Here is a 19983-nt window from a genome sequence, read left to right on the forward strand (position 1 = left end):
CACACTGGATGCGTCGCGCGAGCGTGTCAGCTGCGTGGCGTGTCCGTTTATATTTGGGCTCCCATGGTAACAAGTTAAAGCTTACACACCGCCTGCGTGACACGCACGTCTCAGGCGCGGCTCGAGCTGCCCCGAAAACGCGTGCATGCTAGAAATAGAACCAACGCCTATTTTTCATGCGACACGCAAGCGTGCTGGAAGCGTTTCCAGACAAAATAGAATAGGAAAATATGTTTATATGTCGTTTAGACACAAATACATATTAATAAATGACATGTTGATGTTTGAAAGTCTCTAGGTTTTGATATAAATGCAGATATAAATGTAATAAAAAAAAAATTGCCGTCAATACTGCCGACGTCGTCTTTGCTGTAATCAGATCAGTATATATTTATGTTTAACATGGTATTTCATTTTATCAACGGGAAACGTACATGTGTCCAGACAAGGCTAGCAGCAGCACTGCGTCAGATACCTTTCTGGTGTGTAAAGAAGTAGAAAAATCCACGCAGCCACCACGCAGCTGACACGCAACAGAAACGCCACGCTCACACCACACAGCCAGTGTGTAACCACACTTACAATGAACGGACCGCAACACACAGACACTTGAACATCGATAACAGATAAACCACTGATGTGTGCACAGTGTAGTTTAAACACCACACACCAGGACCATTGTTGTTATCACAAGGATGTTGTGCATGCGTTTTTTTTGTTTGTCTATTAATCTGTTGATTATTTTCTCCATGAATCGATTAGTTCATTGGTCTATAAAATGGTGAAAAATGTGGATCAGTGTTTCCCAAAAAGCCCAAGATGACGTCCTCAAATGTCTTGTTTTGTCCACAACTCAAAGATATTCAGTTTACTGTCCCAGAGGAGAGAAGAAACTATAGACTAGACTTAAAACTTGTTTCATGTAATAAATGACTCAAACCTATGGATCAATCATCAAAATAGTTTTAATAGGCGATTAATTTAACAAGTTGAAAACTATTCGATTAATCATTGCAGCTCTGATTGCAGGGGCTGAAATTGAAATGTTGAAAAGCTCCGTTTCCAAAGGGTATTCACGCCATGCATCACCTACAGATGTGATGTAAAAGAGATGGAGAGAGAAAAGTGGAGGAGAGGGAAAGACAGAAAGGAAGAGATACTGTCGAGCCGGCGGAAGAAATGAACGAGAGAAGACCAGTTAGGATGGGAATGAGAGAATGGGTGAGGTAGAAAGAGGGACGGGGAGCGAGCGGTGGGGCGCTGGTGTCTTGGAGCCTCGGTTGCACCTGTGCTGCTGCGCTGCTTTCATGCATCATCCTGAGAGCAGCGGGTCTGCTCCGCTCCCCGGGGACATTCATTAGCAGCCTCAGCTAGTGGAGGAGCTGCTGATACAGGCCCCCAACTCAACTCCGAAGATAGATTACCTCGGCTGAAAGCTCAACGTTCAGCTATTTTACCACATACAAAATAGTGTGTCGGAGGACTTTGGAGGTCCGCAACTACATCAGTATGTGGTGTTCTGTCTTCTGTATACATTTAAGTCAGTTAGGTCAAATACATTTTTTACAATTAACACTAGAAATGATAAAGGCACTTACTTGCAAATTACAAGGGAGTACAAGACTTGTTCCTCAAGACTTCATTAAACTTATTTTTTTTATTTTTACAAAATGGACCAAAACACTGACAACGAGGAAGATCTTGGGCAGAAAATGAGAATAAATATGAAACAAAATGTAAATCATCACCCTCTGAAATAAAAATTATTTCAGGTTAGAATTGAAATCTAGCACTATTACAAAGCTTGTTTACATGATATTTAGGCATACGGACTCATTCATTGAGAAAAACTTAACTCTAGCTTTACTACATACTATACATTCATTAACGAACACAGCGAACCGGTTGCACAACATACACGTATCCGTCACCAACAGTGCCCCAGCAGTGGGATTGAGATTTCAGGTACAGTGGTGCACTAGTGCTTCATCAAATCTCATCCCACCTCGTCTTTTCTTAGAAGCAAAAGTAGTAGGCCTACAAAGATATTACAGGTAGCTTACAAGTTACTCTTAGAGCCAACGCTATGGCATCATGCGACTCCTCCCAAACTATTGAAACAACCGAGTAAGTAAGTGAAATGTCCTATTTTAATCCCTCTCTACAGATTCATTTTTTTTCAGCTGAGAGAGTGACACATCTTGCCCAAAGAGTGAGCTTCTTTCAGGGTCAGGAAGAGAAAAGTAGGACGTAAGAAGAATCCCGTCAAGACCGCACCCAGGGGAACAGAAAACTAGACGCTAATGGCATATCTGACCGCATACTCAGAATCCTCCCCACTGATTCCATCTTTTTCTATTTCTATACCACTGCTAACACCACCACTGCAGCATCCTGGCCTGTTTTTGCCTGTTAAAGCCTAATTTCCTGTACTGTTCGTGTCCTCAGCCTTAATAGTCAGAGGCTGGTGCTGAATGTAAAGAGGTGCTATTATGCTATTATGTACTGTATCTGGGACACCATCACGACTCTTTACACACAGGCCATTATGGGCAAAAACTATGGAAATGGATTATCAGGTAGAATGCTACTAGCTGTGTTGTAAAAATGGTCGAAAAAATTGCTTAATAATTCTGTGCAATATTGTAATAAAGAGATAGCCCTCCTATTCCATTTCCATCCTGTAATTCATAATGAAAAAAAAGAGATCACCCCATGCACGCCACAAGCAGGGGGTGATATGATTTTTTTTCTTTAAAGATTTTCTTTTGTGACACTTTAGGGCTTTAATTTGATAGGAAAGCTTAGACATGAAAGGGGAATGACATGTAGCAAAACGGGCCGCAGGTCGGAATTGAACATGCGGCCTCTGCTGCGAGAACTGAACCTTGGTTCCAGGTGATCTACCCAGGCGCCCAATAATGCACATTTCTAACAACTATAGAGAACAGGAGGCTAATGTTTATCAGTTCATACTCCATGTTGTTTGCATTCAAAACAAGATTTACAATGTTGTTTTAGGTAGAATATCCTTTTAACGTATGTATAATATACGTTAATAATGATTATATATACTGTATATATATATATATATATATATATATATATATATATATATATAAATTATCGTTGCTGTCGTGCAAAAACCTTGAATCTCTATATTTTATCATTTACATTTTTCTCATAAATCAGTGCTTTTGGTCACCCTTTACGTCTGTCTATGGGTTTTTACAAATATTTAAACAGTGACAAGGTGATTTTGTCTGACTTTGTCTGAGAAAAATAGCTCAATAATATGTTTTCAAGTTTCATGTTTTTTTTCATTTCCTGAAAAGTAATAATTTTGGACTTACAAGCCTTTCGCCAGACAGTGACGATATATAATAATTAGGGCTGTCAATTGATTACAGTTTTTAATTGCATGAGTGTCCTAATTAACCTTTGATTAATTGCAAATTAATAGCACTTTTTTATCCCTTCTAAATGTACTTTAATGCCCAAGTGGTACTTGGGACTCGGCGTACTCCGGTGGTAACTCAGTTCACATCGACGCTACATGTAAATAACTTTAGTCTTGTGGAGAGAACCATCTGGAAGGGCTTTGAAACTCAACTTGCCATTCAAAAGATCCGTTCATTTATCCATTTCTGAACAAGGAGCTTTGTTTCTGCTAGGTATCCACTCCCGTTCATGGCTGTATTATATCCCTAAGACACGCTCCCGCGTGTTAAACACATTTGCGGTAATTTTGACAGCCCTAAGATGAATAATTCAATTATACATAATAATGTATGATTGTGTGCGTGAATGCAATAATGCTCCACAGCCGATAACGATTCACAGTAAAACTGAGCTGAAAAAGTGAACAGCAGGTCAATATACTGTGAAATGCTGACAACATCTTTATCAGCATGCTTTTTATGGCAGCCCCCCCCCCACCACCACCACAACACACACACACACGCACACACACACTGAGAATATGTAGCACAGATAGCAAATGTACTGGAACTAATAGACAGAAAAACAGGCCTATTTATCAGATGCCTATCAAAAGGAAAATACACAAAGAAATGCAGCGATGAATGCATGGAGATGGATTTCCAATAAGTCTGCAAGATTTGATTGTTACCGTGTGGTTTCAGCTGAGTCAGGCTGTGTAGCAGCAGCAGTTTTGCTTGGGCGTATTAAAGCGCCTCTCTATTGAGCTTAAAACATAATGTCCCAGGGAGCAGAGGACTGCTGACTGGTGCCTGGGACAATTGAGCATAATAAATCAAATGGATGTTTCAGCTTGCTCATGATGACCAGTGTACCATCAATAATGCCCCAAAACAAAGACATGCATAGGTTTAATATTATTTTCAAAATGTATTTTTCTAAAATTTGTTCAAGTCAATCACAGTGTCAAAGCCAATGTTAATAAACTCAGCACTGGCTGAAAATGTTCTCAAGCTCAGCAACCACACTCTTAATCATTTTATTTCCTCTTAGAAAAAAAGAAATATGATTTATTAGTGATGAAAAAGTAAGTTGTCATTTCTTCAACATGCAGTATATAATACATGTAGTTGTGTTCTTTATCACAGGTGTGTTACAGTATGCTCTTTTGTGTGTAGGATTAATCAGAGTCACAAGAATTTAATAATGAATCAGTCTTAGTGAGAGTCTCCATTCTGCATCCAAGAAACATGTTGTGATATCTTTTTGAGGTTCACTGATAGATTTTCACTAATTCACTAAATTACCTGTTGGATGCTATGCTATGCTAAATGCACATGTAGCGTCTACAGTACTCTCCATTGTTTGCTCTGTACTGCACCTTTGCACTCAGTCTCAGGTCCTGTTATGGACGTATGTAGGGCTGGGTATCACCAATGATTTCCTGAATCAATTTGATTCCGATTCACAAGGTCCCGATTACATCTCATTAGGTTAGGGACATTTCAGTTACAATACCAATTTTGCTTGGATATTAAAGAGATTCTCAGGGAACTCATGCTGTAAATTACAAATTGTACAAATTTGTAAAAAGAAAGATACAATCCTCAAATATGTTTTATAATGCACCAGGTTAATGTTTACATTAAGAATTGACCCCCAATGGGGCACCCTGGTAGCTCACCTGGTAGAGCATGTGCCCCATGTCCCAAGACTCAGTCCTTACTGCAGCGGCCCAGGGTTCAAATGTGACCAGTGTCACTTTACTGCATGTCTTCCCATTCTCTCCCCCCTTTCCTTTCTGCAGTTGTCCTATTGATAAAAGCCCAAAATGCACCCCAAAAAAGGCATGTATTAAAAGATCGATTTCAAAGAGATATCAGATCACTCTGACAAAGATCGATTTTAATCAGAGAATTGATTATTTTAACCCAGCCCTAGACGTATGCACAAAGTTAGTCTTCATGGCAGTTAGAAAATGAAGCAGTTGTGACTGTTCACACAACATTATTCACACACACTGCAGTGATACATTTGTATTTCCTGAAAAATGTTGTGCCTTCCACCGAGGACTGAGAGGACAAAAACCAGCAGTTCAAATCTGGAGCAGGAAACTGTGCACATGCACACACACAAGGCCGGCCACCTGGGAACACATCCATTCCATCTGACTGACCTGTGTTTGTCAAAGCCAGAGACGTGCTGCCTGCCTGATCTGCCCATCCCCCACCAGCACTTGGCAGAGCACACAAAATGTCGAGCAGAAAAATCAACCATCCTTTGAATGCACCCTTCAAGCCAGAGATGAGCCTCTCAGGATATAACGCACAAACAAAAGTAGGGCAAAAGGCAGCTTGGCAATGTTTGCACTGGTGCAGAACCAAATACAGATCTCAAATATGGAGAGGCAGATGTATGCACGGTCTCACAAAACTCCATCTGATGCACTTAGAAGCACTGAGTGAAATATTAATAGCTCTAGAGATTCTAGAGATTCAAGCTGCTCAGTTTGCGCAGTGCCTGCACTGGGAAGGAGTGTGTGCATGTGTGTGCAACTTTGTTCCCTGTGTTGTGAGAAATCTTAAAATAAAAATCTGAACAAATGTCAGTTGGGTTTGTCTGTTCCCAAAAGTAGACTCCAGAAGAGTCATCCTATAAGGCAACATAACCATCATTAATAGTCAACAACACAAGACTTGGAGAGCTGCTTTACAATGCAGTTACTAAACAGGAATGATCGAAAAGTTACTCCTGTCAGCCATATCTAAGTAAACCATTAGGGCTGGGTTTAAAAAAGAGATTTTCATTTGAATGATCCAATATCGATTCACAAAATCCAGAATCGATCTCTGTCTGTATCATATAAAAAAAAGGGAGGGAGGGAGGGAGGGACAAGCTCTTTCACTTTCCCCACCGAGATTTGATAGGCCACCACTGCCCCATGACTTGGTGCCTCCCTTCCCCTCTTTTGCAGATCTCACCTCACCATACATCCATCTCTCCATATCTCTGCCACGTTATCTAGCCAGATCTGGACAGAGAGTGCTAATGGGTTGAAGTGATTATTGACCACTTTAAGGTTGAATGGATGAGATGAAAAGGCCCTCAATGCTTAGAGATGCGCTGTCACAATCCACTGACCTTCTCATGAACAGACCAGACCCCAATCTGTCGGCTGAGACATCACCGCACGGCGTTTTAACACTGTCTGACACCAGCTATTGCAGCCCAATGCCTCTCAAATGGTTATTGAGTGTTTTAAAAAAAGGTACCATAGAAAAAACTATTACACTGAGGCGTGAAGAAAAGTAATAACCCCATGTTCTGCACAATTCCATCTTTTCCACTGAAAGAAAATATTGTTGCATTTTGCTAAAGGAAAATAGGTTTGAAAACACCAACACAACACACCCCTCGTTGTCTATATCCCACATGTGCACACATTCTCACGTGCACTCATAGAAACAAATACTAACAACTGCATTTGGCCACAGTTTGAGGTAGTGTGTCACACTGGCAAATCGCAGTCAAGAGTGCGTGACAATATAAGAAAAGTTACAAAACGTGACCTGCAACAAGCAGCTGAAGTCATCAATGTGACAGGAAGTGCAAAGCTGTCACAGCTGTAACTCATTTACCGAAAAGTAAAAAAATAAATAAAAGAAAAGGCGCAATAAATAGTCGACATTATGCATGAAAACACAACTGCAGTTGTGTAATAAGGAAGAAAGAAAAAAGGGAGGTAGTGAGACAGAGTGAGGAATTTCCAGGTGAGTTGCTACTGTGCCTAGAAGAAAGAAAGAGAAAGATACTGTAAGAGAAAAGACATGCCGTTGTCTTCATCTCCAGAAAATGACAGCAGAGTCCTTCGAGATGAAAATTAAAAAAAGTGGGGAAGGGGAAGAATTGGAGAAGAGAGAGCAGCGGTTTTAGAACTCAACATTCGGAACAGAAAACAACAGAGAAACCCACGCAGACAGAACAAGGGGCCACAGGACAATGCACATAGAAACGATCACACAGTGCTGTACACCGGCTGGGCCGTGGGATGTCCTACCTGTTTGGCTTAGCTGAGAGGTGCTCCGGCTCTTGCGCGACATGCCAACCATGGCCTGCATTTTGGCACCAATGCTGGAGCGCCTCTTCTTCTCGTCGGTGCCTACCGTGCCGACCGCCGTGTCCGACTGGCTGCCGTCTGTCTTCTCCAGGTTACACATGTCGCCGCTGACGCTTGTGCTCTTGGTCATGTTCACCCCGCCCGACGAGCCCATCTGCCTGTTTTTCATTTTGGATGCAAAGTCACTGTCAGCCACCACCATTGAGAGGGGGGCAGGCGAGGACAGAGAAGACAGGACAGGGCAAAGGAGAGGAGAGGAGAGAGGAGGCCAGCGGGGGAGAGGATGTGAAAGGAGAGATGATGGAAGAGGAAACAGGAGGAGGGGGGGATAGAAGAGGAAAGAAAAGAGGACAGGTGAGAGGGACAGGAGATGAGAAGGCGTGGGGTGGAAAGGAGAGAAGGACAGAGTTCAGGTACAGGAGTTCATGACTTACAGTATAGCTGAGTTGAAGGGAGAAAGTGCATGTATTGTATATCGTTAAAGATTGTTCATGCAGTGAAAGCTCAACTATCAACTAATAATGTATCAGCTACATGTGCAAAATGTATTATTATTCACTGCTGCTACTTCTTATTCACACAGTACTTATTATGTTCGTACTGTATGTTGACACTGCACTACAATAGAATTTGAAACTATCTTTTTAAGCTGATCTTACTTGTAACCTAACCTCACTTCTACTTTAACGTTTTTATTTATTTCTTACTGTAGCTATGTTACTTTATACACGTATTGACTTGCTCTTTTCTTACTCTTATTTTACCTTGAATTTGACTGTGAGCAACAGCAACTAAATAATAAGACTTGTGAGAGTTGCCTTGCGTTGTGTTATTATCAAAGCAACAAAAAATGCCAAGTGAGCGAACACATGAACCATGTGTGACTCTCTTTTTTTGGTACCACCTTGGTCGAGGTTCCATGTTGAGCTGATACTAAAAAGGTTAAAACACTGCAGACCACAGATTGGATGCAGAAAATCGTCACTAATGCTGCACGGGACCCCCTGAATAAACCCACCATTTTTAAATAGCCAAGCTACCGCCAATAGCCACGGCAATATTTTTGTCCACTCGACCCAAATCTTAAAAAATGGCAGCATGCAAAACTAGGCTGTACATTATGCCGAACAATTTTACACGCATACAATATTTACATACAACTTAGAGATACTAGGTCATGCAAGTTCATGCTATTTAACTCATACTATTTAGCATTCTCTGTAACACTTTACTTGAAGGTATCTACATAAGAGTGTCATGACACTGTCATGAACACATGACACTGTCATGACACATGAACCCTAACCCTAACCTTTATTATTATTTATTATTACACTGAATTACTTGCTTCAAGATTTTAACATGATAATACACATGTAATTGGTTTTATGCATGACTAACATTGTGGTTTTATTCTATGATGTATTTTAAATTATTTATTTATTGTGTGGCACTTTTACTTTTTAAGCACTTTTAAATCTCAGCACTTATTACTAATTTTTAATGGTAGGTGTATTTTTTAACCTCAAGGACAAGTAATGCAGATAGCATTTTAGACTTTTAAAAAAAATTTTGTATTGCGACGCATTTTCATAACTCTATATATATATATATATATATATATATATTTTTGTTTTTTATTTATTTTTTTATTTTTTTATTTTGTAATGTCTCCAGGAGAGAGGCCAGGGCAGGTGTGGAGGTGACCTTTTATTTAAAGTTGTATCCTCCCTCTGTCCGTCCTGTCCAGCGGTTCTTTCAACCTGCCTTTAATATCTGGCCTTCTTTTAAACAGATGTTTTTATATAACCCAACTTTACTTTTTGAGGTTTTAAAGTATTTTAATCACACCAGTGGTCCCCTTGTGCCCGTGCCCCTCGCAGCGCCCATCTCGGGCATTTTACCCCTAATTCTAACCCTAACCATAACTTGTCATGACAAAAAACGTCTTATGTCGTGTTATGTTATTAAACATTTATGACTTCTTTATAATGTTCATGACATGTTCATGACTGTGTCATGTCACTCTTCTGCAGATACCTTCAAGTAAAGTGTAACCGCATTCTCTTTCTCTCGGAAAATAGGTCAGTGTCCATATGAGGGTCTTATTTTAGCTCTGCTAGTAAAATGATCTTTAAGAGACAAATTACATTCTGTATCAGAGGCTCTACATTCTTAATCGGACGAGTTACGTGTAGTGCCCCCGGGCTACTATTCATTAATTAAAGTGTCTGACCTCCACCATGTTACTGTCTTATAAAGACAACTTATGGAGAGACACGCAGACTAAAATGGGAGAAGAATCAATGCAGTTTGACGATTGACTCCATCAATTACTTCAATTAGGCGCCTTCAAATTCAGCTCCCTCATATATTAGACATTAGTGCTCGACTCCGTGGTATTAGAAGCAAGAAAATGTTCATTATATAATCAGGATTACGTCATTACATTGTAATAGGATTTCAAGTGCACACAGCAACATTGCATTACCTTGACATTGAATGTGAGCGATGTTTTTAATTTAAATGTTAACCCATAGCTGGATCTTTAGCACTCTGCACGTCCAAACCTAGCAGCCATTCATAGCCTGTGTTTTTATACTCGATGCTGCCAGAGAAAGAGAGCGTTTTTGTTTTTTGTTTTCGAGAGTTAGCTAATAAATAATATTTGCCACTTAATCTTTCATGAGTGTATAGAACTCAAAAATTATTGCTCATATTGATCTTCTCACTGTTGACAAGAACACTGTGCACAAACTCCTGTCCTCACACTACGTTTAACTGTTTATATGTGTTCTTTTGGTTTGCCGGCTGCTGGTGAAATAAGTCAGATGTGCTTTAAAAGAATGCACACGCCTCGTACTTCAGCCTTTTGTTTATGCCAGTTTGAGTGCCAGTGGGTTCTGTTATGGATCAGCCTGTACTTTCACACATAAATATTGAATGCTTATTGGAGGATTAGTGCCTTTGATCAGTTAATGCAGCCCAGAAGCTTTGAAGCAGACTTCAAGCGTCTCGACTCCAAACAACCCTTGCTGATGAGGTACAGGTGACATTCTAAAATATGCTCTTTCACTATCATCACAGTGAGGCTGCACTTCATCTCGGTGACTTGACACAATGCTGCCTCTTCCGTTACATTGAATATAAGCACAGTGGCACGGTTTGGGGGACAGGGGCCATTGTTGCCTCTCCAAACGATTGCCAACTGAGGTTAAAATGGATCAGCACTAGGGCTGCAATATAAGACTATTTTCATTGTCGATTCATCTTTCTTTTATTTTCTCGATTAATTGATTTGTTGTTTGGTCTATTAAATGCCAGGAAATGGTGAAAGATGTCGATCAGTGTTTCCAAAAGCCCAAAAAAGACGTCCCCGATATTTTTTTTTTTTTCATAACTCAAAGATATTCAGTTTACTGTGACAGAGGAGTAAATAAACTAGAAAATAATGACAATTAAGAAGCTGGAATCAGAGAATGTTGAGTATTTTTCATTAAAAAAGATTACTCAAACCGATTAATCGATTTTTTAAAAAAGTTGGTTGATTAATTTAATAGTTGACAACTAATTAATCGATTAGTATTTGTGGCTATAATAGCATTGATATTTGAAGAGATCATTTCACATAGAAATTATGTTATCATGTTACAGGAAACAAAAACAAAAACTCAATCATTTTCAAGTTAGATGCAATGTATTCATCTAATTGGACAATTGCTCTTCTAGTCTAAGTGCACACACTGTACTAGTCAACATGTTTATATCTACTGTAGTACAATCCTTAATTCTTGTCCAGGAAGCAGGCCAACAATAAAGTTTGAAATGTTTATTTCTCTGACATGCTCGTCATTTAAATGGATAATATGCTGGTCTAACTGGACGCGTAAATAAATTAACTGATATAAATGGATTTGTATAAGTTTGCAAGGGACTATGTAGGTTTATTTAATTTCCCTATTGAGAAAGATGTCCTACTCGTCTAAATTGACACATTCTGTTGATATTACTCAACATGGAGTATTTCATTTGGCCTTAATGGATGACGTATACCAGGGCTTGATGCATAGACTGTGTAAAGGCCGTTTTACAGTTGTGCGGAGGCTCCACGCAGAGCTCTCGCCGTAGCCTACATAAGTGGCCTGATGTTTATACTTGTGCGCTGGTGTGTGCGTCGAGCCACATGTGTGCGTGTGTGTGGGGAGTGTGTGGTAGAGTGAGAAGTGAGAGAGTGACGGCGATTAGCTTCGGAGTGAGTAGTGACTCTAGAGTCCTAGTGAGAGAAACAAAGAGTCTCCCCTGTTCTTTCTGACCACGGTGGGAGATCTGGAGCAGGAGAAGTTAACCCTCTCCTTGATCTCATGGTGTTTATGGAGAAGGAGAACCAGGAAATGAGTCGGGGGGGAATGCAACGCTACCAAGCCACGGCCGAGCGACATGCGTCGCCGCGACATGTAGTTACATTTTTCGAGAGGTGCACGTCAGGCTACGGCGTGGGGTCCGGTGTAGGGGTCTGCGTCTACACCGGACCCTACGCCGTCGATTCTACGCACAATTATAAAAAGGCCTTAAGTGAAGCCAAAACATCTGGGTCGCCCCCTGGTGGCTGGCTGCAGTATAGTTCATAAATCCCGCCCCCTCCACGCTTGGGGATGGGAAATGGGCCAAACTAAAAAGCTGTGATTGACTCGCAATCCACCGCTCGATCACTACTGTGCAGACTCTGGCTCCAAATTTATAAGATGGTGGCGCCCATATCCGTGATATTTTGGCTTCACTTTTGTACAGTGGAAGGAAGTGGAGACGTGTCGTCCATCTTTTTATTTATTTTTTTACAGTCTACGATCTAAACAGACACATTATTTAAACTGGCTTAAGTATTTGTCTAATTTATTCTGGGTTTTACTGGGCATGGTGGTCTAAATGGCCATGTTAATTATCTAAGTGAATCAATTTTACCGATCGAACACGGATCATGGTTATACTAAGGGTATACCTCATCTACTCACTGTTCCTCTAACACCCCATCTCATTACTGTACCTCTACCCTCTGAACAGATCTCACTGTGTATGTGCCTGCTTAGAAAACTGGGACTCTCTGGTGATTTCTGATTCTCAACCTCAGCCCAAAGAACATAGTGTTCCTCATCATGCAGATTGCTAACCATGCTTTTTCATCTAGGCCAAGATGTTCCCAAGGCAAAACAAAACCCGGCAATGTCTTTGTCTTGCGCAAGTATTGACGCCATTCTGCCTCTTAATGTAAGATAACAATAACATACAACAACAAGTATAAGAATAAATATATACATGTAAAAAATGACCATTAAAAGTCATCAGATAAATAGATTTTTTTAGGTTCATCTTCAGATTAAAACAGGATTCATATCAGGCCACAAAAGCTGCGCTACTAAAAAATGATGTAGTGTACTTAATGAGTACATTTGTTGTTTGAAAAGTGAGAAATATTGCGGTGAACACTTAATATATGATTGCCAAGCAACATTCAGTTATGTTTTAATTCAACTCTTGGGCCACTTCATTTACCCAACAAGAAGAAAATGAGGTGCTGTTTTGGCGGCTGGATCATGAATGCTGTATGTAAATGTGAAATCATGCAAGTTGCATCCTGTCCTCCCATACTTATCCCCTGATCTTATCCGCCTTTCACAGAGAGGATCATTGCTTCTTTAATCAGGTGAGGCAGAAAAACGTGTTACCATGGCAACTGTGCCCCTGGCCAGAGCAATAGCATGCATTCATGCCTGTCAGCACAACTCCAAAGTTTTCTGTCAGAGACGGGAGAAGCTCATACTGAAATGTGAGCCTCTGCCGTAGAGGTGAGTCAGATACAGGCCTCTCCATCTCACTAGACACGCTGCTGCTGAATGGGATGCGTGGGCCTACAGGGGTTAAAGCAAACATCCCCTCCTTCCTTTTAAGTAATGATCAGCCCCTGTCCTTCAAAACACCAGTCCATACGCTCCCTCGCATGTATGAGCCATTACCCAGGCAATATTGGATGAAAGAGACACGGAGGAGCAGAGCTTATATGGGATTTAAAAGTGCTGATGGAAGACCACTGTACACATCAGCTTAGAGCCGTGCAGTGGAAGGTGCCGTAGAAGAGCTCATGGACTAAAATCATCATGTTTGTTCACCAAACCAACCAACGTGAGCAGGCCTGTTTAATGTGTAGATGTATATTTACACTGTGACCTCAATACATAGGAGATGAGTCATAAGAAAATGGAGCTAGTAGCCATGTTTCTGCCGAATCACACTGCTTCTTTGCTTTCATAGATAAGCAGAGCAGAAGCTTTTATCACTTGAGGCGGGTAGCCTCTTAATCATTACACAGCGACTTCCCGACACCGCCAATGGCCTGTGGACACAGTATTGATTACTTTACAGTTTTTACAGTATCGACCTGAAGGCTTTCATATAAGGCTCAGTTGTCTATTTGCTGACTAAGTTCACTGTACAGGCTGATGGGAGTGTCGTCACTGGCAGAGCTTACATAACAGCAGTCCCTTTTCTTATCCCAGTGCATACAGAACATATCACACTGATAAGCTTATGACGTTGAACAACAATCTACCTTTCTTCTCCATTAGGGATCCTATTCTGTTTTATAAACTAAGATGTCTGGCTTCAGTAGCGGAGCGGCAATTGGGAGAGTCGGGACTTTTCCCGGTGGGCCGGTAGTGTTTCGAGGCCGCGAGGGCCGGTCTGATAATAGTTAAACATTGCAAGTTCTTAGCAACACCATCCGGCGGCCTGGTGTGCGGCCGCTGCCCGCTGCTCAACCTGTATCAATTCATTGTTTTGTCTATGATATGGCCATCATTGATTTCCCAGAGCCTAAAGTAATTGTGTTGTCCGACCAACAGTCTAAAACCCCAAGGCATTTAGTTTACTATCGTATTGATTAGTATTAAGATTAATCGATAATTAAAATAGTTGCTGATTCATTTTTCTATTGAGTGAATGAATTTGTCAAATTATTTTTCGGCTCCAATCTCCTTGAAATGTAACACAACTTTCATTACAGAGAATGACTAGATTCATTTCTTCAACCTTCCAACATTCCTTTCATTTAAGCAAGGATGGGTGGCAGAGTTCAATATAATAATAATAATAATAATAATAATAATAATAATAATCATAATAAGAGTGCATATTATATTCTATCTTCAGCAGAAATCCTGGCCCTCTGTGCCACCTGAACAGTGTAAACAGTCCTTGATATAATTTCCGGACACAAAGTGATTCACATCACGCACAAACAAATCACAAAGCCTTAATAACATGTGTCCTGAGTTCTGATTGGATGATGTTAACCACTGTAATATCCAGACTTTTGGTAACTGGAAATGACTCATATTAACATGAACTGCTGCTCACAGACTTTATTATTTGATAAAAGATTGGCATTCAGCTAGTATTACTGTGTCAATACCTTTGATTAGAAATAGGATTGTTGTTGAGCATTTGATTCATCTGGAGCTAAATCACTTCCTGTGTTAAAAAGCTGAGGGCAAGACTCACATGAACATGAAAGCTGACTGAGTAATAGAGTAGAATGTGTTTTGTTATCCTTATACATCCCGTCTCATGTGTTGTTGTCCCAGAAAAGGAGAATGTGCGATGACTCACGTGTGCTTAAAAAGTCAGTATACTATAGCTTTATACTGTAGCTGTCATGAAAGAATTGGGGTTGATCACACGTATGAGAGTCGTCAGCATGCTAAAAGCAGGACTCATCCAGCTCACTTTCAGTCAAGCAGGAAGATGTTGTTTGAAATGGGAATATTGTAACTGAATTCAAATGTTTTTTCATAATTATTTGTTCAGGCAGGAGTTTAATGACATCAATTAAAGTTTCCAGTGACTTTACTGAAAGTGAATTGATTGAGACAGAGAGAAAGAAATCTGCATGGCATGTGGAGGAGTAGCTGGAGGAATGTGGGAGGTTTGGGTTGACAAGTTGCAGGTGTAGAGCAACACTGTTGGACTCAAATAGCATATTACAGACAGACGGACAGACAGACACAACAATACAGCACTGAGCCTCACAGAGAAACAGTAAAGCAACTCAAGACTGCAGCCTCAACAGACAACACAGCACTGTCTCAGGATTTTTTAGCAAACAATCTGTATCTATCAATACAGTACATTATGTAGATACTATAGCTGTGTACCTTTCAGTGGATCTGCGCACATTTCTGCTATGGGCATTTGGCCTCCCACACATGTGGGATGCATTTTCTTAATTAGACTGGTGCAGTGTTAATAATTAATAATAATAATGTATACTTTATTAATCCCGCAAGGGAAATTACAATGTTTTTATTGAGTGTTGTTATTATTATTATTATTATACACATTACAGACAGGCCTGAATTACACACACATGCTCCATGTAGTCCATGTACCTATACATGCACTAATGTAGAGATGTCAGAGTGAGGGGTCTGCCCATGGAACGGCGCCCCGAGCAGTTGGTTGCTCAAGAGCACCTTGGCAGTGCCAAGGAGGTGAACTGGCACCTCTCCAGCTACCAGTCCACCACCATACCTTGAACCAGCAACCCTCCGGTTCCCAACCCAACTCCGTACTGACTGAGCTACTGCCACCCCCACATAAGAGGGTATAGCTCTTATCTTTTCAAGTCTAAGTAGTCTAAGCAGACAGTGAGTAGTCCTAATGTGGGCAAGAAACACTAACTTGTTAGTTACATCTTATTAGCTGTGCTGAGCTAAGCTTTTATCCTGCTGTGGGACTCCAAATATGTTCTTGATTTTGCTCTTGACATACTTTTTACACTTTCTCGTCCCGCACTCTTCAGAAGTGAAAAAATGCTGTCTTGTTGCCACAATAAAATGTTAAATATAGTCTTAACATGTTAAAACCAAAGTTGGATGCATGTATTACATTAAAACGGGAAGATTGCCATACATGGTGAAATAAATACTTGTAACTAAATGTAAAGTCTTCCGAATGGCACACATGGCAAAGGTAACCATAGTGATATTAGACACTTGGCAACAAGAGGATCATTGGAGAAACCAAAGAGAAACTGTGCTGTGCCTTTGAGGTTCAAAAAAAGAAATGTATCAACTGCCAGCAAACTGCGCAATGCAAAGTATTCTGTGTGTGTGTGAGTGGAGTTGGTTAAAGTGGCACACCCCACTACTGTAGCTATATCTGAGGCACTCTTTCATTCCCCTACACCTAGTGGTATATGGCCATGCAGACATGTGGCTTTGGTTTTATTCAGAGGTTTTGAGACATTCTGTCTCCACCCCAAGACAATGGAGGTGAATGGAATTTTGATTCACCTCTATTGTACTGTATTGTATTTATCTTTTCATTTTCATTTTCAAAGATTACATTTCAAAAACAGCAGCATATCTTTTCAGAGGCAGCGTCCTAGCTAGTCAGCATAATCCACAGACGTCACTGTCAATTACCTCTGCCAAGGAGGTTATGTTTGCTGGTTTGCTTGACTGTTGTTGTTTTTTTGGTTTTATTTAGTCAGCAGGATTTCGGAAAAAACGACTGGCCCGATTTTATGAAACCTGGTGGAAGAGTGTAGCATGGGCCAAGGAAGAACCCATTACATTTTAGAGTGGATGCGAATCACAAGGCAGATACACAAATTATTTTTCACTTTCGTTAACATTGTGAGATAGGGAATTTGTGCTGTATTCATGTGGTGTCGGAATAATCGGAAAAAATAAGTTTTTGACCAGGAAAATTAGCACTGCATTAACATTGTTAAACAGGACATGCTTTGGTGGAGGACTGCGATCTCAGAACGCTGTTCTAGTTTGTACTGTTTTTACCAAAGTTGGAAAATAGTCATCTATGTATAAGTGAGTAACCAGGACATTGTCTGTTTAAAGGGACATTTTGGACATTGTGTTAATTTGGAAATGGGGTGAGGACAAAGATCCTACAGTATTTATGTATAATAGTTTGTATTACATTTCACGTCTTTCATCATGGGGTAAATTAAGGAAGCAATTCCATATTCCTTCCTATATTACATAGGTTTATCCCATGCTAACACTGTCACCTTCCTTCAGCTTATCATCTCCCTCACTTTCCCTCCTAACTGCTACATATACAGATACTGAGACCCAAAAGTCAATGGAAATAATCAAGCCTATAGAAGGATCTTTGCATTTAGAAGATCTTTCCATTTCTGGTTTTATTGTGGATCTGATCCTAAATATGATATGAAGTGTAATTATAATGTTAACTTCATACACTAAGTTCTCTGTGCTGTATTCCTGCAGAATATACCTTAAAATCTCAGCCAATGAATCTGAACCTGTCTGCATGCCTTTGTTTCTTAAGTGAACTGCTACTTAATCTTGAATGCTTGCTGTACTGTTTCCATGTCCATCCTATCTGCTACTTAAGTGTGAACAAGCTGCATGGGTTACCAAACTGTTGTCAGCTCACTACAATTATCAAGTAGGAGTGCAACTCTACTTAAGTATTGGTAAGGGTTAGGGCCACAGTTATTAAGATAAAAGGGTGGAGTATAGTCACCACGCTTTGCTTAGCACATTGCCATAGAAAAATACAAACGTCAGTGGGCCACTGGGAGCTACAGGTCTACATTATTGTTAGTAGGAGTCTACAGTTAGAGGCTGCCACACGTGTTACCTGAGGTCTGTCTCTGAGATACTCCTCTGGTGCAAGTCCTCTTCTTTCTCCACCAAATCCTCCTGATGCTCCTTGTCTGTGTCTACCTTCCCCCCTGATCCCTTCCTCCCTTCCTGCGATCTCCCCTCTTTACTCGCTCTCCGCCCTTCCCCTGCTCGTCCTCCCCCACCCACCCCCTCCGCCTCTAGCACGTCTCCTAACTGCTCATCCCCCTCGCAAGACTGGCTCCTTGATCGCAACTGGCTGAAGATGGAGACAGAAGCAAGGGTGCAGCACATGCAAAGCAGAAAAGAAAACCAAACAAACGCATGAATATTGTCAACAACAAGAGAAAGAGAGACAAACACAGAGAGACAGTGCAGCCAAGATCAAAAGCAGACTGATTCAAAATTAACAGAAAACAGAAATGTAGACTTACAGCAAAGCACCATGCAAATGATTTTTTTCTTTTTGCTTTGATATGAGACAACAGCTGAAAAGATGAAATGTGTGTGTTTTATGTTTCCATGTGTGTTGCCAGATATGGACAAACTTCCCCCATGGCCTGAATGAGCAGAGTTCAGCCATTTGGTTCCAGATGTTTCTAGAACGGAGCCAAACCTGAACTCATCACAGTGAGAAAATGACACACAGTGCTAGGTGGTGCATTTTCCTCTTTAAGTTTAACCAGTCGCAAACCTTTTCAAAGCTGAAAACGTCTGGACTTGGCAACATATATGGAAAGACAAGTTCACAGCTGAGGGGGATCTGTCCATTCCTGATAACAGCTTGATGAGTGCAAAGAGAGAGACAAAGTTCACTGATGTGTGGACATCAGCCTACCGGATTTTGCGGTTTCCTTGCGGCCTTTCTGATTGGACAGACATGTAGCTCGTGCTGCTGAACCGAGAGGCACTGCTGGTTCTCGAGACAGCGGACACGTCGCTTACATCACTGTCCGAGGACTTGGCCGACAGGTTATCTGAGCCCCGTGGATCTCTGCCCGAACGCTGCAGAGAGGACAAAAACAATACAATATAATGGTGATTTCTTATAACACAAAAAAACATATTTCTGGTGCATGACTTGTGCGGATCTTTTGACAAACACAAGTCCAACTATTTCTTTTAAATCCATGCTCTTTTCAAATGTGATTATTCCTGCTGTTGTTGTTCTTGTAGAGTCAGTGTTATAATGTAACAAAGTACAAATACTGTTGCTGTACTTAAGTAGAATTTTCCCGTTTCTGTACTTTACTTTGTTATTTATATATCTGGAAACTGTTACTTTTACTCCACTACATTTCCCCTAAGCATCTTAGTTACTCGTTACTACAAAATAAAATCAGAAGAAATGTGTTACACTGGGAAAAAAAAGCAGGTTTGGTGAATCATTGCTCCTAGATTGCCAAGATAATGCACGCTCCATTCCAGTTGGTGACCTGATGCCTGCTTGTTGCCAAAACTAAAGAAGAAGAGGAGGAAGCATAATGACTGATAGTGTCATGGAAGCACCTGGTGCAGGATCTGCCGCCATGGTAACAGACGATGACCACCCCGACGACAGTGGTGGTGAAGATAACGTTACACACCTTTGGCCATAATCAAAAGGTTTTTTTATTTTTACTTTTAGTTCTAATACTTAAGTACAGTAAATATCAGATACTTTAAGACTTTTACTCAAGTAATATTCTAAAAAGTGACTTTAGAGGTGCAGTAGGTACGCTTTATAAAACTACCTTTCTGTCATATTTGCTGAAACTG

General features: G+C 40.6%; 1 protein-coding gene across 18 annotated transcripts in view; it reads right to left on the minus strand.

The window, feature by feature from the left end:
* The window catches only part of rims2a (regulating synaptic membrane exocytosis 2a), a 183664-nt gene that overhangs the window by 20642 nt on the left and 143039 nt on the right, over positions 1-19983 (minus strand). For 4 of the 18 annotated variants that reach the window (XM_028579473.1, XM_028579472.1, XM_028579482.1 and 1 more), the window contains 3 exons: positions 19289-19294; positions 19064-19230; positions 7499-7743 (listed from right to left, as the gene is read on the minus strand). The exons of 10 other annotated variants lie outside the window; for them this stretch is intronic. In XM_028579473.1, coding sequence (XP_028435274.1) covers positions 7499-7743; positions 19064-19230; positions 19289-19294 — 418 coding nt within the window. Of the gene's footprint in view, positions 1-7498; positions 7744-18241; positions 18333-19063; positions 19231-19288; positions 19295-19983 lie in introns of those variants that run through there. 4 more of the 18 variants (XM_028579487.1, XM_028579489.1, XM_028579488.1 and 1 more) reach the window with 3 other exon arrangements.

Source organism: Perca flavescens, chromosome 6, assembly GCF_004354835.1.
Source record: "Perca flavescens isolate YP-PL-M2 chromosome 6, PFLA_1.0, whole genome shotgun sequence".
NCBI classification, from domain to species: Eukaryota; Metazoa; Chordata; class Actinopteri; order Perciformes; family Percidae; genus Perca; species Perca flavescens.